Source organism: Callospermophilus lateralis, chromosome 14 (assembly GCF_048772815.1).
Source record: "Callospermophilus lateralis isolate mCalLat2 chromosome 14, mCalLat2.hap1, whole genome shotgun sequence".
In the NCBI taxonomy this organism is placed as follows: Eukaryota; Metazoa; Chordata; class Mammalia; order Rodentia; family Sciuridae; genus Callospermophilus; species Callospermophilus lateralis.
The window spans coordinates 43,143,214-43,169,584 of NC_135318.1; the positions used below are offsets into that span (position 1 = coordinate 43,143,214).

At 35.9% G+C, this 26,371-nt stretch overlaps 1 protein-coding gene and 2 pseudogenes across 1 annotated transcript in view; all 3 read left to right on the forward strand.

Moving 5' to 3' along the window:
* Nucleotides 1-232: 232 nt before the first annotated feature.
* LOC143379973 (mitochondrial import inner membrane translocase subunit TIM14 pseudogene) lies at nucleotides 233-580 on the forward strand (annotated as a pseudogene).
* Nucleotides 581-3,362: 2,782 nt separating this feature from the next.
* The window catches only part of Acyp2 (acylphosphatase 2), a 157,130-nt gene continuing 134,121 nt past the window's right edge, over nucleotides 3,363-26,371 (forward strand). Inside the window, exons 1-3 of the mRNA XM_076834003.2 lie at nucleotides 3,363-3,666; nucleotides 20,117-20,133; nucleotides 21,867-21,976. Coding sequence (XP_076690118.2) covers nucleotides 3,525-3,666; nucleotides 20,117-20,133; nucleotides 21,867-21,976 — 269 coding nt within the window. The 5' untranslated portion in view covers nucleotides 3,363-3,524. The remainder of the gene's footprint in view (nucleotides 3,667-20,116; nucleotides 20,134-21,866; nucleotides 21,977-26,371) is intronic.
* Nucleotides 6,033-6,318, forward strand: LOC143380672 (cAMP-regulated phosphoprotein 19 pseudogene; annotated as a pseudogene).

Here is a 26,371-nt window from a genome sequence, read left to right on the forward strand (position 1 = left end):
ATAGGTCAGGTTACAAAATCCAATGTTATATATAATCTAATCATGCATTATATCTGAAGAGCCTGTGTATATATGCATAGAAAGCCAACTAAGTGAGGGTTCCTGTACTTGGGAACTTGTGCTTGCTCCTGCGGATATATCACTTTCTGGTTAAGGCTTATGGTGGTGGCTGTGGCCTCTGGGCTAAGATGAACAGTGCTCCTGGTGAAAGCAGGGGAGCTGAGACTGAGACATGGCCAGTACAGTGATAGCAGTTGGACTGACCATTGGTGCTGCAGGATTTGCAGGGTGCTGTTTTACAAGCCATGAAACATATGGAGCCTCAAGTAAAATACAAATTTCAGAGTCTACCAAAATCTGCCGTCAGCGATAGCTATTATAGAGGTGGGTTTGAAATCAAAATGACAAAACAGGAAGCAACATTAATACTATTTAAGCCATATAGTCAATAAAGGAAAATAAGAGATGCTTGACAAATTATGCTTTTAAATTGCCCAAAGGAGGATCTCCTTCTATAGTAGCCCAAAACAGTGAAGCTAAAGATTACTAGAAAGAAGGTCAAGCTAAAAAGATGAAGTAAATGTATGATGATTTTTTTTTTTTTTGAGAGAGAGAATTTTTTAATATTTATTTTTTAGTTTTCAGTAGACACAACATCTTTGTCTGTATGTGGTGCTGAGGATCGAACCCGGGCTGCAGGCATGCCAGGCAAGCGCGCTACCGCTTGAGCCACATCCCCAGGCCTGTATGATGAATTTTATTAAGCTCCTATTAAAATTACCACAGACTTTTTTTTTTTTTTTTTAATAAAATGCCTCTGAGCTCAAAAAAAAAAAAAAAAGAAAAGAAAAAAAGGCAGAGCCTGGGGATATAGCTCAGTGCTTGAGACTTTGCCTATTGTTCATTCCCAGCACCATACAAATAAATAAATAAATGGCAAATAATCATACATGGTGTTGACAGTAGTATATCTAAATTGGTACAGCCCTTTGAAAAGTGATTTGGCAATACATGTCAAGAACAATACATGCCTATATTCTGATATATTTTAAGTTAAAAGTATTCTAACTTCTAATATAAAAATATGGGAAGGAAGCTACATGCATGAATAGTTCCTTCACAATATTTTTTATAGTAGTGAAAAATGAAAAGTAGCTTGAATGTGTAATCACAGGACTAGTAGGTAAATTTATGATCATACTCACTTAACATCCATTGGAAAGACTACAATATAGAAAAGAATAAAAATTGAATTCATGCTGTAACTACTAAAAAAACACACAAACACACACGTATATAGAGAGAATATACAAAAATGATAACAGTTGTGCTAGGATGATTATGGATGATTTTTTCCCTTTTATTTAAAAAAAATTTCTGTTGTTTAAAAATTAGTTTAAATATTAGAAACATTTACTTAAAATTCCTAAAGTCTTACCATTTTATTGGCAATCTATGCTGAAATGGTACATAAAATTTCCATTTGCTAATGTTCTGCTGTTGGCAGACATAGTAAATTTTTTAGCTAAGCAAATGCCAATTGTTGCTATAGCACTTCTTAAGTTAAAAATAAAGCTACATAATAATTGGCAAGGGCAATCTTAGGTAAATGTGGAAAAAAAAAGTCAAGGACTGATTAAGAAAAGGAAACCATCAACTTTCCCAGTCAGTAACTTGGAACACTCAGCACTAGTGGGGGGAAGAAACCCTTAATAATTAGGATGAAATCTGATAAGAACTTGCAAAGGCAACTGAACAAGATAGGGTAAGAGTCTAGAGTAGCAGGTGTATTCCAGATAAAGTAGATCCAAGAGAAAAGGTCATTTTTTGTTTTGTTTAACCTCTCTGTTCAGATTGAAGAATAACTGTCTTGATTACATCACTTGTAGGATTATGGTAAGCACTTAATAAGGGCTTAGTTGAGGTGGAAGACCTTAGTTTTGATTCTGACAGTAGTGAAGGGTGAGAAGAATGACTTAATACTTATATTGATTCCATACTCTGTATGAAATGAACAAGGAGATGAGAGGAAGAGATAATTGTGAGGTATCCTGCAAGGAAGACCTTCATTATATAAAATCAATCAGAAAGCACCCCAGAATAAATTTCCAAACATGATCTAACCACATTCTAACCAAGTTTTACATAATTTTTGGTATTCTCTGACAGAATTGGCACATGACATTGAATCAGGTTGCAGTGAATTTTTTAACTATGAGGCCAGATGCCAAAAAAAAAATGTATATGTATATATGTGTATATATATATATATATATATATATATATATATATGCCCAAGGGTGTTGAAGATATATATATATATATATATATATATATGCCCAAGGGTGTTGAAGCCAACAAATAAATTGAATATGCAAATTCTTACATGTAATAGCATTTGGAATCTAGAAAGCATATTATCAAAAACCGTATCTAGTTTCTTTGGAGTTGATGGGTTGTTACAAATTAGAGTTTATGGGCTGGGAGTGGTGGCCCATACCTGTAGTTCCAGCACTCAGGAGGATCACTTGAGCCCAGGAGTCCAGAAGTTCAAGGCCAGTCTGGGCAAGGGATATACCATATCCAAAGGGGGAAAAAAGAGAGAGACAGACAGACTAATTTAGATTACCAGGAAATATATAAATTGCCTTAACTTTCTAGGTAATTGAGATATTGCCGAACAATAATCAAGACCTTAAAAACAAAAAACAAGAGGACATTTTCAAAAGTTCAGACTTTAAAATAAACAGGTTCTTGTTTCAGAAAATATCAGTCTATTTAGGATAAAGGATACAGGTCCAAAGCCTTTCTAACTCAGTGGAAGAGGTGAAAAGGTTACAGACCTCATCTTATGAGTTGGCTTGAAATTGCCAGATAGATTTGGCATCACCAGAACATTTCGTAATCAATTCACTTACCAAATACCCTTAACCACTGCCCTAGCAGGCCCTTAGTTTCAAAAGCAAATCTTGGTGGAAGAGAGTGAAGGGAGGTTGGAAAGGGAAAGACAATGGTCAAAGGGTGCAATGCTTGTTACTGTGAATACCGTAGATCTATTGTCTAATATGGTGACTATGGTTAAGAATAACGTATACTTGACAATTGAGATCTTAAAAGTTCTCTACGTAAAAAAGAGGTGATGACTGTTAATTAGCTTGATCTAACCTCTTCACAAAGCATACCCATATCAAATCCTCACCTTATATATACACTTTTTGGTTAATAAAATTGGGAGGAGGGAAGCAACCCCATTTTGAGCCCAGCACCAGGCTTTAATTCACAAACACTGAGCATCAAGCGCCATGGCAAATTAAATCCCAGGGCGCACACAGGGGCGCTCATTCTTGAGAGCGCGGGCTCCGCTGGGCGGGGTGGGGGGGGCGCAAGAAGAGGCCTCGGACGCCCGGCGTCCCCGTCTGCCCTCACTCCCGGGCCCGGCGGTCTCATTTACAGCGTTTGACGCGTGACCCCAGCGCGCTTGCGACTCGGGCCGGGGACAGGCGCGGAGGGCACCCAGCGGTCCCATGTGCTTCCTCCCTCTCGCGGCTGCCGCAGTCGCCGCGCCCCGAATCCCGCTCCGGCTCCTTGGCAGAGGGCTCGCCGCCGCCATGTCTACCAGCGAGCCACTCAAATCCGTGGACTACGAGGTGTTCGGGAGAGTACAGGGTAGGGACCCCCCTACAATGACAGAATGAAAGATGTTACGGGAGGAGGGGGAGAAAGCTGCGGAAAGCCCTTTCGATCTTAAGGACGCCCTTTCCCGCGGGGGCTGGAACTTCCGCTCGGCCATGACACAGCAGCAGCGGGTGGAAAGGAAGTGAAGCACGCATGCGCTGGAGGGGGCGGGCACAGGGTGGGTTAAAGGAGCCCACAAAGGAGTGAGGGTGGAGCGAGGGACGACTGGGGACTTAGAAGGGGGCGACTGAGGGGGAGAAAAGGGGAGGAAAGGAAGAGAATGACTTTGGATTAATGGTCCCTTCATTTGTCACTGAAACTAATTGGGCTTGACTTGAGTTTTAGGAAGGACACCTAAATGATATTTGAGGGCTCGCTTTATCAGGTTATTAGTACCCCTCCAAGCTGATAGTAGCTCTTCAGTTTATTATCTGATTTTTGTTTCATCATGAGTTTAATAGTTGCAAAGGATGTGATATCTGGCTTATTGTAAATGTTGATATTTGTAAATTAAAACGTTAAATCACTCTGAAATTTACCCAATGGACGATAAATACTGTGGTGATTTACTATCCACCATCATTCATTTAAAATAAAGTTATTTAACACTGGGACATGATACATTATTCCTTTTCTTTTTTTGAACTTGATTTCTATTTCACTTCCCCCACAGAATTTTATCCCATTGTTATGCTTGAGAGTTTCTTATTGCTTATTACACTTTCTGCTTTGTGTATGTGTGCATATATACCCATAGTAGGTACAAATGGAATATTTTTCCTAATTTCCTTTGACAATAAGTCTCTAAAATATTAATTTTTCTTTTCTGGAGTGTGTTATTATTGCAATTGTTATTACAACATAATTAGTGAAAATCATATAAATATATTAAAAACATGGTAACCTTTAGTTATTAAAAGTTAAATTGTATTAGAAATTTCTATTTTTCCTTCTTTCTCTCTTTCTTTCTTTTGGTTCTGGGGATGGAATCCAGGGGAGCTTTACTATTTGAGTTACATGCTACATTCTGAACCTTTTTTTTTCCCTCTGATAATATGTTTGTTTTTTTTTAAATTTTATTTGTTCTTACTAGTTATACTTGACAGTAGAATGTATTTTGACTACATATATGGAGTATAACTTCTCATTCTCCTGGCTTCTGAATCCTTTATTTTTTATTTTGAGACAAAGACAAATTTGCTAAATAACTTAGGGCCCTGCTAAATTGCTGAGACTGGCCTGGAACTTGTGATCCTCCTGCCTTAGCCTCCTGAATGCTGGGATTACAGATGTATGTCAGAAATGTATTTCTTAAAGAGAGAACTGGGATGTTTATGGGACCTTGATTAAAGGAAAGACTGAATTATCCTTTTATTTGGTATTTCATAGATTTTTACACTTTAGGACAAAGTACCAGAGTAAGGTTAAAAATGGGTGAAAGTATATCTTTTGTAAAGAGCCTTTCTTTGTAAGGTTGATCGTGGAAAGGGAGGTAGGAAGGGAGAACCAGGGCCAACAGATCTCAGGTCCATTTTAGGAAAGAATACATATGAAAGTTGAAAATCTGAAAAATGGTTCCTTTAAAATATCCATGGGTTTGTACCCTTAGGAAATCTTAGAGTACCCCAGGAGTATGGGTACCCTGGTTTGAAAACTGCCACAATAAATCACTGAAGCTCTATTATATAAAATATGAAAATGGTGACAAAGATCATCTGAGAAATTTAGTTCACTTGACAGAGATAACAGTGATAGGGTGTGTGAGTGTAAAAGAGTGTGTACGTGAATTGCATGTGGGAAATTTGCTTTGATTGTCCTATATGCTGAGCATCTCACTGTTCCTAATTCTCGTCACATTTTTGTGAGATTCAGGTCTTCTTTATATTTTAACAAGGAGAAAACAGGTAGATCAATGGAATTTGATACCAAGATTATCTCTCACTTTGAAATTTGCAGTTTTATTTTACAGTGACATTTTCTGTTAATACAACATATATTTCAAATGATTTTAACTACCTTGTTGCAATTTTGTGTAGATAATGGTTACATGGAATGTGAAGGTCAATTTGAGGCAAGTAAACATATAAAGACAGGAAAATGTACTACATAAAAAATAGTAGGGTTTAAAAAGTCAGAGTTGGGCTGGGGTTGTGGCTCAGTGGTAGAGCGCTCGCCTAACATGCATGAGACACTGGGTTTGATCCTCAGCACCATATACAAATAAAATAAAGATATATGTCCACCTAAAACTAAAAAATAAATATTTAAATTAAAAAACTCAGGTTTAGGGAAGCTGGAGGAGCAGGGCTAGGCAGAGGGAGCATTGTGTCCATGAAGTCCCTGGCCTTCAGAAGGAAATGGAAGATAAAGTGACTAATTTAGAGAAAGCTGAAGAAGCAAAATTAAAAAAAGTATCCTCACCGGGACAAAAGCCTTGAGGTTCAGATGTTTAAGGAAATGATTGCAGAAAGGGCAAATATATTTTGATTCTGGGGATTACAACATGCAAAAACAAAGATGAACAACAAGCAACTTCCTAACACAGCCCTGAATAACAGAGAGGTCACTGGTGGCTATGTTCCCACGCCACAGGACCTTCCTGAATGGAAACCATCCCTTGTTGCTGGCAAGCTGGCGGACTGATTTAAAAAAGCTGCCTTGCATGAATTTTTCTAATTCCCTTAATTTCTCCTTATTATGCCACTTATTCACTTTTTGTTTCCTTTTATTCACTAAATCATTTGAGATTGACAACTTTGCAAGTAGTGATAGCATGTGCTGCTATTGTAAGGGAATATATATGTGCAGAGGTTTTTTTTTTTTTGGTGGGGGCGTCTGGGGATTGAATTCTGGGGCACTCAACCACTGAGCCACATCCCTATCCCTATTTTTGTATTTTATTTAGAGACAGGGTCTCATTGAGTTGCTTACTGCCTTGTTTTTGCTGAGGCAGGCTTTGAACTGATCTCCTGCCTTAGCCCTGGGATTACAAGCATGTGCCACCACACCCAGCTATGTGTTTTTATTAGTTTAACAGTGCACTCATGAAAAGGACGAGTTAGAGAAACATAAGTTATCTACTTGAAAATATTTGTATATATTAATTAATTCTAGTAGGACTGGTTCCAACACGTAACAATCAAATTTTACTATTTCAATGTTTTGGTCTTCCTTGCTTCTTCTTAATTATCGCTTTGTATAATACTCTTATTTAATATAACCTCTGATGTATTTTTTTTTCTCTGTATTTTACTTTTGAATTTTGTAGAACAGAAGTTTAAGACCACAAGTTGCAAGAAAGATCACATGATTCAAACACAAATAGATGGGGCTCCGAAATATTTGTCTAACTGTGCTTGCACTTGAATGGCTTTAAACCTGTTTCTGCTTTAACATAGAATTTTACTTGGGCAGTATTTGCCCATTCTGGTATAACTTACATGACTTCAGTGTTTAACAGCTGCAGTTGAAGTTTGCATTCTTATTTGTTCTGCAGTGTTGAAGACCTTTCATTGTTGAAGATGTGAATGAAGTATGCATGTGCATTGACTGTTGAGTTCACATTTGTGCCATTTTTGTAAATATAGTAGTTTTGCACAACCTTTCCAAAGGGGGGGGGGAGAAAGTCAGGTTTAGGATGATAACTCCTACAATTTGTAGTATGTTAAATGGAAGAGAGTACATGGACACTATTGTTTTCTCAAGGTAGAATATACGGTACAAATTCACAGCAACATATTTGCACCCATATATACTGACATTCTTCGACAGCTTAGGATGGGCCAAATTCTATACTCAGTATTTTACATGCATTTTCCATTTAATTTTCCTTCTTTTGACCTCAATCATTTCCTTGTCTAACAGAGAAATTGAGGCATAGAGAGGTAACTTTCCCAGGTTTAAGTTGTGGAGCTGGGATTTGAACCTTAACAGACTATACTAGCACCCATGCTCTTCACGACTATTTCCTGTTGATTTTCCCCTCAATACGATTTCCATTCTTACTTTGCCTTCTTCCTGACCTATGCACTGAACACATGGATTGAAGCAGGACATGTGGATCTGATCATTTGTATCATTCCAGATGCCCCTCAGGATGTTTGGACTGTCATTTTGACTGTAGGGAAGTTTGACCTGGTCAGTAAGCACAGCACACCCAGAAACACTGCAGCCTCCCATTTTCTCTTTCTCCCTTGCTGGCATTCTCTGTCATTGTTTCCATATATAGTTCTTTGTTTCTTAAAATTGCTTACAATTTTTCTTGTGATTGCATAAGAAATAAACAAATATAAACCATTGGCCTTTTATTGAAGTCATGATTATGAAGAAGTGATTGTGTCTATAAATCATCAAAAATGAAATTTTTGTTTTAATAATATAAAACATAATGAAGGGCTAGGGCTGTAGCTCAGTGGCAGATTTCTTGCCTAGCATGTGTGAGGCACTGGGTTCAATCCTTAGCACCACATAAAAGTAAACTAAGGTATTCTGTCCATTTACAACTATAAATAAATAAATAGATAAACAAACATAATAAATATAAACAATGAAAAGAACATTATAAAATTAACTTTTAGTTTAAAACCATAGGATAATAAAATCTTGGTGAAAATTGGTTTGATGGAAATAATGACTATGAAAGTGAATTCACAGCTGGGGATATAGCTCAGTTGGTAGAGTGCTTGCCTCCCATGCACAAGGCCCCAGGTTCAATCTCCAGCACCACAAAAAACAAAAAACAAAAAAAAAAAAAAAAAAGAAAGTGAATTCACAGTGGAAGAAGATATACTTGGGAACATTTAATATGGACAAAATGTGGTTGACAAATTGTCATTAAAATATTTACATGGAGGGCTGGAGTTGAAGCTCAGTGGTAGAGTGCTTGCTTAGCATGTGTGAGGCACTGGGTTCAATCCTCAACACCACATTAAAAATAATAATAATAATAACAGAAGCATGTCCATCTACAACTAAAAATATATTTAAAAAATATTTACATGGAAAGCATTCCCAGTGAAAATAAATTCAATGACATGAAAATTCAATGAAATGGAAAACGATTTAACTTTTTTATATGGAAAAGTGACCACTGAGTTAAATTGGCTTACTGGAGTTCAACACAGTATTTCACAACTAAAACAATGTGTGTTGATATATTTCTATTTGGAATGTTTGAATTTAAAATACCCTTGGTGACAGAATATTCTAAAGGGCAAACACAGTGCACTCTCCCTTTCAAATACACAGCCCCTTATTTTCAAATGTATTGAATTTCTATATGTAGTTTATAAGATGGCTGTTTAAAATTCAGGAAAACACATTTACACATTACAAATTACAAATAGTTAGCTTCTTAGGCTTATCCTCAAAGTCTGCATATAAATCCTTTTGACTACTGCTGCTTTCCATTGCTTCTTCCTTTACTTTTTTAAAAATAAACTTTTTGTTTAGAAAAATTGAGAAGATAGTATGGAGACAACTAACTGGTATGAGGCAATATTGATACATCATTATTTTTTTGGTTTGGGGGGGGACCAGGGGCGCTTAATCTCTGAGCCATATCCCCAGCCCTTTTTTGTATTTTATTTAGAGACAGGGTCTCCCTGAGTTGCTTAGGGCCTCACTAAGTTGCTGAGGTTGGCTTTGAACTCATCTACCTGCCTCAGCCTCCAGAGTAACTGGGATTATAGCCATGTGCCACCACACCTAGCTTGATACATTATTCTTAAGGCAAGTCCATATTTGATTTGGATTTTCTTAATTTATGTAATGTCCTTTTTCTGTTCCAGGATCCCATCTAGGATACCCTGTTACATTTAATTGTCTCGCCTCCGTAGACTCAGACTTGTCTTTTTTTTTTTTTCCCTAGGGATTGAACCCAGGGGAACTTTACCTCTGAGCTACGGCCCCAGTCTTTTTTTTTTTTTTAATAAAAGTTCTCACTAAGTTGGTGAGGCTGGCCCTGAATTTGCAATCCTCCTGCTTCTGCCTCCTGAGTTGCTGGGATTACAGTATATGCCACAGAGCCTAGCACTTAACCTTGTTTTTGATGACCTTAGCAGTTTAAAGAGTACTTTGAAGTCAAGTGCCTTGTAGATTGCTCTCCAATTAGAATTGGTCTGATATTTTGACATGCTAAGACTTGGGTTTATGGGTTATTGGGAAGAAGACCATTATCATCACACCATGTCAAGGGTACATAACAACTTACAGCTGTTATGTTGACTTTGATCACCTGGCTGAGATAGTATTTGTCAGGTTTCTCCACTGTACAGCTATTTTCTCCCCTTCCTTTTTCATTCTCTACTTTCTTTTCCTTCCTTCCTTTTTTTCTTAGTACTAAAGATTCAGCCCAACCTTACTACTGAGTTATGTTCCCAGCTTTTTTATTTTTTGAGACAGGGTCTTGCTAAATTACTGAGACTGGTCCTGAACTTGCAATTCTCCTGCCTCAGCCTCCTGAGTACCTGGGATTATGACATATACCATGATGCCTGGCTCTATCCTACGCTTTAAAAAAAAAACTCATTTTTTTTTTTTTAAAGTGAACATAAAGGGAATTTATTGTAAGACTTCAGAAAGTTATGTCTTATTTAACATTTATTGAAAGTATTAAGTACACACCTCTGGTTAATGGATAAAGGAGAACAAAGGAGGTTTTTTTTTTTTTTTTTTTTGTAAAATCTCCATATTCTTGAGAAGCTCTTCCCCAAGACTCCCACCAACTTCTGTTGCATTGGGAGCTTTGGGAACAGGGTTAGTGGAATAGGGGACTGAACCTATGTTCTTAGAGTATTTGTAGCTATGGCCTGGCTTATCATATTTCTCTGGATGTGTAGTTATATTCACATTTAGAATAATACAGTCTGAAAATTTGAAAGGGAAATTGATTTAACTGTCTACAGATACTTTGATGCTTTACCAGCTCTCAGGTCAATATTAATAACACTCCTAGAATAGCATTGTGGCAATCTGTTGGTTGACATGTGCCTTAGAAATTCAAGTTTGTTTTTGATACTATTAATTCAGTTTTAGAATGCAAGTAGCTTATTGAAGTCCTGATATAAATAATAATTTTATTAAAGATTGCTTAAAATACAAACTGCAATGAGTAATTAAATGGATTCAGCACATAATTTGGATGTACTTTTTTTTCTTTATGTGCACAGGAAAATAGAAAAGCTGTTTTTTAGAGGTTGAAAATTTAAGTACATTAAAGTCAAAAAACATAAGCCTGCTTGACTCCAATTCCCTCTTGGCTTCTTTGTTCCTACAGCATTTCATTAATAGTTCCATTATACTTCTTGGTTTTACTTCTCTTCCACCCATTCTGTTTTCTGCTGCAGTTATTTGTGTACATGGCTATGTCTCTCACTAGACAATAAGGATACGATTTTGAAGGTCAAGCTGGTGGCTTGTTTTTATATCTCCTAGAGGGCTGTGCCTCTAGTGGAGACTTCAAAAGTGTCTTGAATTAAATTGAAGTGCTTGGGGACAGTTAGCTCTTAGAGAAAACAGTAGCATGATGGCTCTTTCAATTATTGCAAAGATGTCATCGTGTGTGGCTCTAGGGAACAGACCCTAGACCATGAGGAAAGGTCAAATGAGGCAGAATTTTATTACATATGAGGAAAGATTTTAAACAATTATGGATGTTTAAAAATCATTAAGGGCTGCTTTGTAGCAGCTAGATCACTTCCTGAATTCAAAATTGAGTCAGAGCCCAGGATGGAGGGGTACATTGCAATATGAAAATCTGATTTTACATAAAAGAGCCCAGGATGGAGGGGTACATTGCAATATGAAAATCTGATTTTACATAAAAGAGCCCAGGATGGAGGGGTACATTGCAATATAAAAATCTGATTTTACATGAAAGGCTGCTGACATTTAAAATTCATCATATGGTTTCTTTAAATATCAACGCTTCTTTGTAGATTTAAAGTGTATTTGCTTTGCAAATATTCATGTCAGGTTTCCCACTGATCCGTCCTTCCACAAAGTGAGGAACAGTTGCTGCTGACTGAGTCTTGACTGAGCAACATACTGTGCTTGAGTCTTTTATGACTGAAAGGGCTAATATCTGTCCCAGTTTCCAGAGCTGTGTGTCATATCAGCTTCCCTTCTCTTTAGCAAGCGAGGTGGAAGCGGCACAGGAGGCCCTGAAAACTCACAGAAGCATCTTTTTCAGCAGAGGCCTTGACCTAAGAGTGCCTGTTTCAGCTTGCTCTGATAAACTGCAGAAAATATGTCTCCATGTCCACCTTTTCTTTCTATGTAGATGTCTCTGGGTTGCACAGTATGCATCAAACGAGGGGTCAGGACTTTCAGAAAGATTCTGGAAAATTCCAAGCATGCTATGATGCTTTGAATGGTTGATTCCCACATGATTTGCTGCTTTGCAAAGTTAATGGTCTGGAGTCTTAAGACCCCTTAACGCACATTCCTTGTAAGAATTTAAAATAAGGGGTGTTGTTTAAGGGGCCCAGTAAATAGCATCCATCTTCATTATGTGAGTTATTGACAGGGAAGACAAAAAGTAAAGCAGAGTTTGGAGGGTGTGGCCTATATCTGCAGGTAAGTGAACTTTTTAATAACCTGTACTGCAGAATTAAATACATCCAACTGGGCACAGGCAGGGCTACTCTAGGACAGAAAAGAGTATGATCCCTGTGGATACTTTGCTCCCAGCAGGAGGAAGAAGAAGAAGCATGCTTCTCCTGCTAAACTTACCCAAAGGATGAGTCATTACATGTCCCTGGGAATGAATCAGGGGCAGGGAAGAAGGTGGGCCAGAAATGTCACACTAATGGATAATCCTCCTCCTGGAAGGAACTATTGCTAGGGAGCAAAAGGCTTTTTCTACAGAAATAAATCTTAAAGTGTGGGAAAATTTGGTTCTGTTTAAAGTACTTCAAGATGATCTGCACTGTGGAGTTTTTTGTTTTATTTTGATTTGTTTTTTCGTGTGGAACAATAGTAAAAATAAGGGAGATTTTGTGGTGAGCAAAATTGAATAATGATCCTGTTCTACAGATAGAGGAATGACTACATCACAAACCTGTTTTCTGCTGCGTGTATGTGATTTAAAAAAAAATTGAAATATGGTTCATATAACACTAAATACGAAGCACGTTTTGATATATTCACAGTACTTCACAACTATTACCACTATCTATTTCCAGAGCAGATCTATCACCCCAAAAGAATATCTCCTCCTCTTTTTAATTTTATTTATTTATTTATTTTTGAGGTACTGGAGATTGAACAGAGGGAAATTCTGCCACTGAGCTACATCCCTAACTCTTTTTATTTTTTATTTCGAGACAGGGTGTTTCAAAGTTGCCCAGGCTCTGCCTTGAACTTGGATCCTCCTCCCTCATTCACTCATTCCCACAGTACTTGGGATTAGTTGTGTACCCCTAGGCTTGTTCTCTCTAGTCTCTTGTATTCTCCATTCCCCACCCCTACTCACTTCTTCCTCCATCTTCTGGCACTTACAATCTTTTAAGAAGTTAGGGCCAGAGCCTTTCCCTCATGGTTTCAAGGTGCAATAACTCTAATCATTATATTCACATCACAGTCAGCAAACAGAGGCAAATGGAATACCCCTGGCTGGGTCAGTCTCTGTGGAAGAGCTTTTCTGAAAACCTCAACCAGTGACTTGGCTTACCTCTCTCTAGGCCACCCCTGCCATAAGGATGCCTAGGAAACATAGAAAGTCACTTTTCTGCCTCTAGGTAAACAGAAATCTTTTAGGAAGAAGGGAAAATAATCTGTATGTGCCATAGGCATTTATATATTAAGTAATGTTAAAACATAGTTATTACATTTGGTATTCTTTCTCAAGTAGTGACCCAAAGGAACATATTACAGAAAGACTGTGATCTCCAGGGTTTCAACCTGAAAACATTAAATCTATAATCAAGGCAACCGAAATCTCTATTAAATACATGTTGAATCTTTCATATATGATTTATCTCAGTCTTGTTTTTTTTTCCATCTGTCACTGCCTAAAATAATAACATTTTGTATTCCAGTCAGTATAGTTATGTGCATATTTGCAATGTTAATAATGAATTATTATGGGTTAGTTAAATATGTCACTTAAATCCTGCAGTTCTACCATTTTAAGATTTTTTTTTTTTTTTGTACAGGCGATTGTACTCGGGCACTTAACCACTGAGCCATATCCTTAGCCCTTTTTTGTATTTTATTTAGAGACTGGCTTTGAACTTAAGATCCTTCTGCCTCAGCCTCCTGAGCCACTGGGATTACAGGCGTGTGCCACCATACCCTGCCATTTTAAGATTTTTAAAGTAACTACATATGTGTGTATCCTTACCATTCATAGTTACAAACACTTTAAAATTTAAAACTTCAAAAACTTAAATCAAATTAGCATACACACATGAATTTATAACATATAAAACAGTATAAGAGGATTGTTGATGAAAAGTAACAGCCACCACATCCTGCTCTAGTTTCCCACCCCAAATCCTGAAGGTTCTTTAAGACAACCAACTTAAGCATTTCTCTTTTGTTAGTTATCATGGTTATATCTGTTATATATATATGCACTGTGTATATGCCTAATGTTATGTACATGCCTAATGTCAACTGAGGCACTATCGAGTAACTTCTTGCTATCTTTTATAATTGTGTGTGCATATATGCATAAGTATATATATATATATATATATATATATATATATATATATATATTATATTCAATCACTATGTATTATGACTTACGTAGAGTTCTACTTGTAAAATTGTTGAGATTCTTTCCAGAACTTTAATGCAGTATATTTAGTGTCACCATTTTAAAAACAGATTTAAATTCTAGTCAGTGTGGTTATATGTATATTTGTGATGTTAATAATGAATTATTATGGGGTACCTAAATATGTCACTTAAATATTCATCAGCTAGTTTTATTTATTTGTTCAACAACTGTGAGCTTAGCTCAGGTCTAGGTGCTAGGTAAACAAGACAGGAAAAATCCTGCCCTCATGGAACTTAATAGTTTATTGTGAAGACGGGAATTTGAAAATAAATAAATAAATACATAATAATATCATATGGTAATCGATAGTGTGTGTGTGTGTGTGTGTGCAGGAAATGGGAGCATTGCTGTTTTAGACAAATTAGTCAGGAAATATTTCTCTAAGGAGGTGACATTTGTGTGGAGAGGAGTAATGAGAAGGAATCAGTCATTAAGACCCAGACAAGGAGCATCTCAGGCAGAAGGAATAATTAGTGCAGAGGTCATGAGGGAGGAATGTGCTTGGCATGGGTAAGAAGTCCCCAGGAGCAGTCTGACTGGAATAAAGAGAGGGAGTGCTAGAGATAAAGGTAGAGACATTAGGAAGAGGCCTAGTGACTCTGGTAATCGAATACATTTCATTTTGAATATTATGGGGAACCACTGGAGAATTTTAAGCAGGGGATGGAAGTTATTTGATTTTACATAAGAAAAGTGAACCACCTTGGCTGCTTTATGAAGAATACATTCTAGGAGGCAGAACTAGAAGCAGGGGGACTATTAAGGAGGTTCTTGCAGTAGATTAGTTGGATTATGGAAACTTTAGGTATAAAAACATTTATACCAATTCCTCTATAAAAGTGAGAGCAGAACTGAACTACTTTTCAATAAGTCTCCAGTAAAGTTTGGGGCCTAGAAATAATTTTGAAAACAAGGGAATGTATGGTTGTGAGTATTTAACTATGTGTGGTATCCAAATGTGCCAAAATTCCAACTTGGGGCCTTTACACAGCTCTTCCATTTGTAATGTTATTCTACTTTCATCATACCAATATTTGCTCAAGATTGAAGTCTCAACTCTTAAGATCCAATCTTTAACTTTTAAAACTTACCAAGATTGGATCATGTATCTGGTAAACTCTCACTTGCATCCAGGTTTATGCATTCTACAGCAATTTTAATTGCCTGTTTACTTTTCTTTTTTATTATTAATTAATTTTAAAAAATTTATATATGACAGCAGAATGCATTACAATTCTTATTACACATATAAAGCACAATTTTTCATATCTCTGGTTGTATACAAAGTATATTCACACCAATTCGGGTCTTCATACATGTACTTTGGATAATAATGTCCATCACATTCCACCATCATTTCTAACCCCATGCTCCCTGTCTTTCCCTCCAACCCTTCTGCCCTATCTAGAGTTCATCTATTCCTCCCATGCTCGCCACCCTACCCACTATGAATCAGTCTCCTTATATCAGAGAAAACATTTGGCATTTGTTTTTTTTGGGGGGATTGGCTAACTTCACTTACTATTATCTTCTCTAACTCCATCCATTTACCTGCAAAAACTACTGTAAGATTTAATCTCACGCCAGTCAAAATGGCAGCTATTTTGAATATAAACAACAGTAAGTGTTGGTGAGGATGTAGGGAAAAAGGTACACTCATACACTGCTGGTGGGACTGCAAATTGGTACAGCTGATAATGGAAAGCAGTATGGAGATTTCTTGGAAAATTGGGACTGGAACCACCATTTGACTCAACTATCCCTCTCCTCCGTCTATACCCAAAGGACTTAAAAATAGCATACTACAGGGACACAGCCACATCAATGTTTATAGCAGCACAATTCACAATAGCTAAACTGTGGAACCAACCAAATGCCCTTCAATAGATGAATGGATAAAAAAAAATGGGTAAATATACACAATGGAATCATACTCAGCCTGTTTACTTTTCTACCTCTCCTACTTGACTAGATTAAGTTCCTAGATGCAGGAACTATGTCTTATATACCCATCTCATTACTTGTATTTAGAATTAGACAATTAATATGATTTTTGTCAAGTGAATAATCAATGTCTAACTGTATGTTTATTAAATATATTTGACTTGCCTGAATCCTAGCTTATGTCTGTGTAAAAAAAAATTCTGTCAATAGTTGCCTGAATCCTAGCTTATGTCTGTGTAAAAAAAAAAAAAAAATTGTGTCAATAGACTGATTTAGGTAATTTCTTTAATCTCACAATACATAATTTGTAGAATATCTATGTTTGATACCTCTTATAAAAATTCTTACAACCCCTTCACAAAAGGTGAATGTCCTTTGTTTTTCTTTCACCAGTGAATAGATGGTGGAAGGGCTGTTTGGGATTCATATGCTGAAAGGACGTTGCTCTTCACTGTGTTGAGTGTTGTCATCTTCCCTCTCTGGGCAGCTCCAGTATTTCTAGCAATAGATTGTAAGGATGGAAGGAGCAATCTAAGAGATAGGCTGCCTAGGCAGCTACAACTCCAGGTCCAAGAAGGGTGCTGGAGAGGGGGTTTTGCCTTTTCATCATCTATTGTTTTTTTCATGTAGTGTTGCTGACTTGTAAAACAGGTGAGGCAAAACAGGTATGCATGTACATGACTTATCATCAACACAACTTGGACCAGAGGCAGTAGGAGATTTATTCCATGTGCAGTACCCTATAGGATTTTGGTTTTCCTTTTTGTGATGCTGTCCTTGTCCTGGAACACAAACCCTTTCCAGATCTCTCTTAGATCTTCCTGTAGGTTGGGGCCACTTACTGATTCTAAATTTCAGTGCATAAGAATAATCTGGAAATTATGTTAAAACCATATTTTTGGATACCACCTACAACATTCTGTTTCTGTAGGTCTGAGAAGGAGTCCTAGATTTGATTTTCTATAAGAACTTTCAGGTGTTGCTATTTTAATACATAGAACTTTTACTGTTGAGGAATGGGAAAGGAATATGACCCAAACTGTCAATCTACTTATTGGTCAACATCTTACTGTGTTTCAGAGCCCCTCACTGATATAGTGAAAATATTTCAGACTATTGCCTGTAGCGTTTCCCTCCTGTTGTGTCTTTCTTTTTTTTATATGGTCTGGGTTGACATGAAGTTTCTTGAATTTTCTGCTGATTCCTTTTATATCATCTACTAGCTAATGTCTTTCCTTCCATCTATACAGCAGATTGCCTTTCTGATTCTCCTTCAGATCAATACTTCCTACTCATCCTTCCTCCAAGTTTTACATGTATCTTTAAAAATATTTTTATAGCCCTATAAAAATTCCATTTGTGATACTCTCCTGTCTTTATTGCTTGGCTGCTCTATTTTCTTCATATTTATTTGGCACTACAATATACTACCATCAGGAAAAGTTATTATAAATCTGTTTACAAAACTATAAAAATATCTAAACGACTAGTCTTCTATGTGCTCTTAGCCAGGCTCAATTGCTATGTGTAGAAGCAATATCTTTTGGCCTCTTTGGAGACCAGCTTTTCTATCCCCTGTGACTTCATAATGTATTTTTTTTTCAACCAAGGTATAATTTACATTCAGTGACACTCACTCTTTTTGCTGTACATTCAATGAGTTTTAACCAATGCATACAGTAATGTAACAACCACCATAGTTGAGATAAAGAACAGTTCCATCCCCTCAAAAGTTCCTTCATGCTTCCTTGTAGCACTGTCCCCCCATGCCTAGGTGTTGGCAACCACCATTTTGTTTTCTGTCTATAGTTTTGCCTGTTTCAGAAAGTGGGATTACACACTATGTGTGAGTCTGGCTTCCTTTGCTTAGCATAATGCATTTGATTCAACATGTAATTCATAAAATTGTTGCTTGTATCCATAGGTCTTTCTTTTTGATTCCTGAGTAGTCCATTGTGTGGATCTACCATAGTTGTTTATATATTCTAAAAATATTTTTAATTGCTATGCTCTCTTCTATCCTCTAAATTTAAACTCCTTTTTTTTTCAATTTGGAAAAAGATTTCCAAATTTCTCATGTGCTCTAGGTGGGAATAAGAACTAAATAGTACTCAACAAGCTCTGTATTTCTGCACCTGCCATATTCCTGATGCATCTTAAACCCATTTTAACCAATTCTCAGGTAGGATCTCAACTGTGGGGCAAATCTATTCCTGAGAAGCCAGTTCTATGCATCCTTTTGGATTGAATGTCTTCCAAGTTGCAATTTTTTTTTTAAAGAGAGAGAGAGAGAGAGAGAGAGAGAGAGAGAGAGAGAGAGAATTTTTTAATATTTATTTTTTAGTTATCGGCGGACACAATATCTTTGTTTGTACGTGGTGCTGAGAATCGAACCCGGGCTGCACGCATGCCAGGCTACCACTTGAGCCACATCCCCAGCCCCCAAGTTGCAATTTGCAAGAATGACCTGAGCTCTGTTGTTTAGGATCACTGCTACAATTCCCAGGAGAGATGTAAGAAGGACTTCCCTTTCTCCTACCAGGTCTCAAATTATATACATACATCCTTGGTAATTTGGAACCAGCTTGCCTCTTGTTTTACCCCTGTATTAGGGCCCTGTTCTCCTAGTATGAATGTTTGGTTCCAAACAACCTAGTATAGGAAATCCCATAGCTTACTTGACTTATGTCTAAGATGGCACTCACATAGTTTTGTAGGATGGATAACTGAAGTATAATATACTATGGTAATTATCAATATGGAACAGTCCCATCTACCACAGTTTATGTGGAGAAAACATAACCAGCACCAGCAACTTTACCTAACCTATATGATTTAAAATATGAACACAATGTAATCTACACTGTAAAGATTCTAAGGCTTATTTCCATTTTAGTTAATTTAATTAGTACTGAAGCTTCAGAAGCTCAGTCATGGTCAAGAATATAATTTCTTGATATTTGCTTCATTGGTTCTAGTTACTAACAGAAATAAAATGAAAATATAAATGTTTATTTAAACTTGAATTTAGTTATTGCACTTAAAGAAGAAATTCTAAAACCTAAGGATGGGTAAATTTTAAGCTAAGTATCCTCAACTGTCCTTATAATAAACATTTTGTTCTATTTAGCATTTTACAACAGATTCAAAATGTAGTTCAGAATTTCATTATACTTTGATCTTAGAGTGTTACTATATTATATTTCTCCAAAAACTTCCCTTCTCTTTTTATTTAAAAATATATATACATGTATACCTATATATCTATATACCTACACTATATATATCTGTGTGTATACGTGTGTATGTGTATGTGTGTGTGTGTGTGTGTGTGTGTGTGTGTGTGTGTGTACATACACACACACACACTTTGGTATTGGGAATTGAACCTAGGGTGCTTTACTACTGAGCTACATCCCCAGCCCCTTTTATTTTCTATTTTAAGTCATGGTCTCACTAAGTTACTCAGGCTGTCCTGGAACTAGTGATCCTCCTGCCTCCCTAGTTGTTGAAATTACAAGCATTGGCCACTGTGTTTGGCTAAAGAGAATACTTTTGAACAATGCCCTTTGAATACATTCAGATATTGAATGTTTTATTTATCTTTTACTTACGCTCTAATAAATAGATGAACATTAAGTTAGAAAATATAGTTTTTTCTTAAAAGGTAGACATGCTGACATTTCTTTTTATCTTTCTTTTATACAGGTGTTTGCTTCAGAATGGTAAGTCAATACACTTTATTATTTTTTTCACTTGCTTCCTGTTATTTTTAATCAGAGACAGTGCAATTTTCTGCATAGTGCTAGCCTACTCCTTATTTACTGCCCTTGACAGCAAATGAAGATGTGTATGAATTTCATTGAAATTACTGTTTTATTAAAGCTGTCCTTTAAAAATAGTCAGAAACATTACAGCCTTCTTATTTATTAGTTAATATTTTCTATGAATTTCAAAAGCACTTCTCTTGGTTGATTTGAATTAAACATTTTGATCAAATATATTGAGTACAAAGTAGGGGCTCTTTCACGTGTTCTGGATAGAAAAATGCTCCAGGCAAGAGAGCATATCTAGCACTGCAAAATGAAAAATGCTAATGTTAAATATGAAAGCAGTTCCCAGGTTTTCAGCTGTTATATTTCCTTTTCCCTTTTTAAATTTTTATTTGTTAAAATACTCTTTTCCTAAAAGTTAACTGTGGCTTGTATTTTCACCTATTGTTGCTGCTGGGAGTCACTTGATTAGGTCTCTGGTCCCCAACGCCTGAGAGTTAGTTTCAACACATTCCTAACAGTAAAGCCTCTATATATTGAGATAGCTCCATCCTCCACAACTCAGATTGTCTCCATTTTCATAATTATCTTGAATTATATTCTGAGCCAATTCCTATACCCATCTGAGCAAAAATTGGTAGAAAATAGTAAAAAGTAAAATAAAAATAATTAAAAATTAATAAAATGATTCTGGTTTGTGTTGCTTCATCTTGTTGGGTCTGTGGAGTATAGATCTTAACCTATAGCAGGTGAAGAGCATAGTTTTGAAAACTTCAGGTTGGCTGGATCCACAAGAATTTTTAGAAAAATTTGGTTAAAATAATTCAAAATCAAAATGTTTCTTGTTTTTTTTAAATTTTTTTTTGTAGAATAACTGAATTTGAAACTGGGAAAAGAATTTAAAGAAACTATTAAGAATCACAAAGGGGCTGGGGTTATGGCTCAGAGGTAGAGCTCTTCTCTAGCATGTGTGAGGCCCTGGGTTCGATTCTCAGCACCGCATACAAATAAATAAAACTAAAGGTCCATTCACAACTATATATATATATGAATCATAGGAAAGAGAAATTTATCTATAAACAATTATAACATTTCTGTGGTAAATCCAGAGCCATCAAAACCCATCAGAATCTTTTAATCTACGATAATTCTGCAGTCCAGTTTATGTAGGCTAGTGTTCTTGATAGTTTAATTTTCTTGTTAAAAGTATTTTCCCTCATTTTTGTAGGAAATTTCAAAGTGTTTTAGTTTTTGTTCCTGTCCTTGAATGCTTAATGTTGATCATAACAGGATGTTTCTTGTCAGTGATTGAGAATCTTGGGTTGATGACAATGCATCAGATTGACGATGCAATTTTAGTGTCCACAGGCCTGCGGGCAATGTGGCTGAATTTTATAGATCCCCAAACACATCACAGAAACTGGTTCTGAAATAATTCCCACTATTAGTTTCTATTTTTGTAATGTGTTGTCCTGAAAGAGGAATTTAATAGAAGATACCATTCAAGTGAAGGTTCTTGCTATTAAATAGAGGTGTGACTGGTTCAGCTCTGCCAGTGTTGGCATAGACTATATTTTAGAATAAAAATATTATCAGGTTAACATTTTGAATATTGGAATAAAATATATTATGAATTCAGACTTTTCGTGATTGACTTCATCTCTTTTGTTTTCTCCTGAAACCAGTACACAGAAGGTGAAGCTAAGAAAATAGGAGTGGTTGGCTGGGTGAAGAATACCAGCAAAGGCACCGTGACAGGCCAAGTACAAGGTCCTGAAGAGAAGGTCAATTCCATGTGAGTAATAAGACTAATAACACGTGTGTGAATTTCACTGGACAATAACAATAGTACTAATGGGCCAGATTTAGTTTGTAGATTATAAACAAACTCAGATTTCTAGGTGGGTTAGCAAAGAAATTCAGGGGTAGGGTGAAATTTCTTGTTTAGGAATTTCCCTTGGGCAGGCCTCAGGAGAGGCACCTGCATGACTCCCCATTCTGTATGAATTTGTCCTGTGAGTCTCCCCTAATGTCCAGGGCCCACATATTTCTCATTTGAAGTTTTGGGATAGAAGCATATAGCCTTGGAATGGTGGTTAAAGTAATCTTCAAGGCAAAAAGATCACCATTTCCTTTTAATGTAAGTGCTTTATATATCTACTTGCAACTTTATTTTTACTGTCAATGAGAGTGTGTTCAGGTTACCATCATATGAATCCTTGCAATCAATGGAGACAAGATTCAGTAATATGGGGAATAGTGTCCTGTGGACACAGTGTCATTTTTAAAGGCTTTGTCTCTTCAGCTTTATCATTTCTAATGTTCTTTGTAGTCTTTTTTTTTTAAATAAAAAATAGCTATCATTTTTTTCAGCATTTACATATTGGGGAATATGCTAAGCACTTTATATAAATTATCTCATTTAATCTTTACAGCAGATCCTATGAGGTAGACAGTATTACCCACTTTATTTTATTTTATTGGTTTTGAATTATCTCTGTTTTCATTACTTAATATATTCAGATTTCAAAAGCATTACTTTTTGGCTTATTATACAATGAAGTAATATAAGGCAGAGAGTTATAAAGGCAGTGATAGTACTCTGCCCCTTTATGTAACACGTGCCAGTGGCTTTGTGAATAGTTTTAACAGTTTTCTGTTTCACTTCAAGTTATTTAAGTGTGCATTTATGGTTAAGGTTTTGCTCGTTATTATTGAAATGGTATACTTCATGCATATTTTCTGTAACTTGTATTTTATTTTATGGACATTCTAGTAATCAGTAAACATATAATTACTAACTCCTTACATTTTCTAATTTATTTATATGTGGGTACATACTTACATTTATGTGTAAAATCACATCCTGGCTTAAAAAGCCCAGAAATTCAATTACATAAAATGTGGGTCAAGAGTTAATGAACAGGGCAACGGCTGTAGTTCATTCATTGGTAGAGCACCTGTCTCGCATAGGTGAGGCACCGGATTTGATCCTCAGCACCACATAAAAATAAATAAAGATATTGTATCCAACTACAAATAAAAAATAAATGTTTTTTTAAAAAGAGTTAATGAACAATAATATTTTTCAAGAGGAGTACCAGAAAATGCACAAAAGATTGTGAGATTTACATTGTACAGAATGGATAAGTTCAATGGATGAGAAAATGTCAAATGGTTATGAAGTAGTTTAAGAATGGAGACCATGTGGAGGATGTTTTATTTTTGATTTTTTTTTGTGTGTGTGTGTGTGTGTGTGTGTGTGTGGCACTAGGGATTGAACCCATGTTTGCTTAACTACTGAGCCACATCCCCAGCCCTTTTTAATTTTTTATTTTGAGGTGGTCTCACAAGATGCTTAGGCCTTGCTAAGGTTCTGAGGCTGGCCTTGAATCCTTCTGCCTCAGCCTTCTGAGTTGCTGGGATTACACGCACGTGCCACCATGCCTGGCCGGATGGAAGCCCATTCCAATCGTGTGTATTCCTAATCCACATTACAGCAGACATTTGAGTAATTGGCATAACATGAATGAAATCATATCACATGTTCCCCTTTTCCCTTTTCAACTTCTGCATTCTTTACCCCCTGTGTTAGAAATGTGTGTTGGCAAGCTGGTATCCTTCTGTGTTTGTCTTCATGGTCACATTCTCTCTCGGTCTCTCTCTCTGTCCACCCCCCCAACACACACACATGTAGGCACACTTATGTTTATAATAGGATCATAGTGTATGCCCTTCTCTTGACCTCACTTTTTTTTCCCCCTTCTTACTCGGAATTGAACCCAGGGGTGCTCTACCACTGAGCTACATCCTCAACCCTTTGTATTTTTTGAGACAGGGTCTTACTAAGTTTCCTCTCTCTTTTATCACTCAAAGATATAACCAGAAAATCCTTCTGAGCCAAATTGTATAACTCGAATTCATTCTTTTTAATGGCTGCTTAACTTACACAATTAGGTAAATCATTATTTATTACCTATTGCTAGGAACCCTTTTTGTGTTTGTTTCTTGTTTTTTACAATAAGACCAATACTACAATCAACGTTTTATTATTGAATTAAAAAAAAACTTTTTTAGTTGTTGATGGACCTGTGTTTTATTCATTTATTTATATGCGGTGCTGAGAATCAAACCCAATACCCCACACATGCTCTACCACTGAGCCACAACCCCAGCCCTGTTGAATTTATTTTTATGGGATTGATTCCCAAGGGCATGATTTTATTGGTTGAAGAGTCTGTGTATTTTTAATGTAAAAAATTCATCAAAGTGCTTTTAGAGCAGCTGTAAACAATTTATGTTATTTCCTCCTCATCTTGTTGGCAATGGATATGATTGCTCTCTAATTTTTCTTTTTATCTGATTGGCTATCGGGTGAGTGTTATTTCACTGTAATTTGCAATTCTCTAATTATTAGTTAGCTTGAGCATCTTCATGTCTGTGGCTATGTGAAGAAATCCTTTTCTGCATCCTTTCTTAATTTTTCCCTTGACTTGTCTCTTGCTAGTATTTCAGGACTCTTTGTATATTGGTAATGATTACTGACTCATTATCTGTTATTTCTTTTACAAGTATTTCCCCAAATCTAGCATTTGCCTATTAATTTTGTTTATGATATCTTTTGCAGCCCAAATTGTTTTTAATTTTTTTAAAAAATATATTTATTATTTTTTTTAGTTGTAGTTAGATACAATACCTTTATTTTAATGTGGTGCTGAGGATCAAACCCAGGGCCTTGCACATGCTAGGCGAGCGGTCTACCGCTGAGCCACAACCATAGCCCCAAGTTGTTTTTAACTTTTATAAATTGAAATACAGTGATAATTTATTTCTGAGTAAGAAACAGATTGTAAGTGTTGTCTCCTAGGTTTTCTTCTACCTTTTAATGCTTTATTTACTACAGTTAAGCATTTACTCCACCTGGAATTGTTTTTTATTTATAATATGAGGTAGGGGACGATTTTCTCTCAGATGGATAGACAGTTGTGCCAGCAGTTTTTATTAAATAATCTCTTTTTTTCCATTGAAGGGAAATATATTTTTGTCATATATTAAAATCTCATATAAACTGGATTTTATTTCTGGATTCTGTTCTGCTTCACTAATTTTTTTATCTATTCTGACACAAAAACCCATACTGATTTAATTACAGTGGCTTTATAGTATATCTCTTCCTACTCTTCTTTTTTTTTATTTTTTAATCTGCTTTCTTAGACATTTTTCTCTCTAAAATTTAAGATATTTTCATCCACTTAACTCAAATTCTATTATATTTATTTAAAAAAAATAAGTTCCCTGATGGTCTCACACATATTCTTTTTATTTCTTTCCACATTTTCACACTTTTTCTTTTAAAATAAGCTTTACATCTTAGATAAGTTTTAGATTTATAGAAAAGCTATGACGATAATACAGTTTTCATATATGTGTCACCCGGTTTTCCTGCAATTAACATTTTGCAGTAATATTATTCATATTATCATTAATGGAACAATATTGATGCATTAATATTAACTAAAATTTATATTTTGTTCAGCTTTCCTCAATGTTTACCTAATGTCCCTTTTAAGTTTCCATTATTTTATTTGCTTTCTAGTTGGACATTTTTTAATTACCTAATAGATTGCCTAAGTAATATGTGTGTGTGTGTGTGTGTGTGTGTGTGTTTATTTGCAAAATAAAAAGTGCTAACAAATAATAGAATATATTTGTTGCTGTATACCATATAATAAATGAGAGAGAGAACAATTGCAACAAAAGCATTCCAACAACCTTCTCTCTGAGCCTGACAGCAGGACTGTGCAACCTGTTTTCCAAAATATTATATCATCAAACCTACCATTTACCCAATTTTCCACTGACCTTCATGTCAGATATTCTTTGTTTTCAATAATATCAATAATTAATTTAAATATAAATAATCTAGAGATTGTAATTAAAAGGTATAAATGTTCAACACATGTAAAAGGCAAACAATAACTATATGCTCAATACATATGTCACACTTTAAATATCAATACACCAATAGGTTAAAAGCTAAAGAAGGGGAAAATAAGCATAAGAAATCTGAAGTAGAGCTATTAATATAAAATAAATTTCAAGAAAAAGTATTTTCAGAAATAAAGAGAACATTTCATAAGCATAATAGGGTAACTTCTTCAAGAAAGTACAACGATCCTAAATGTAGATG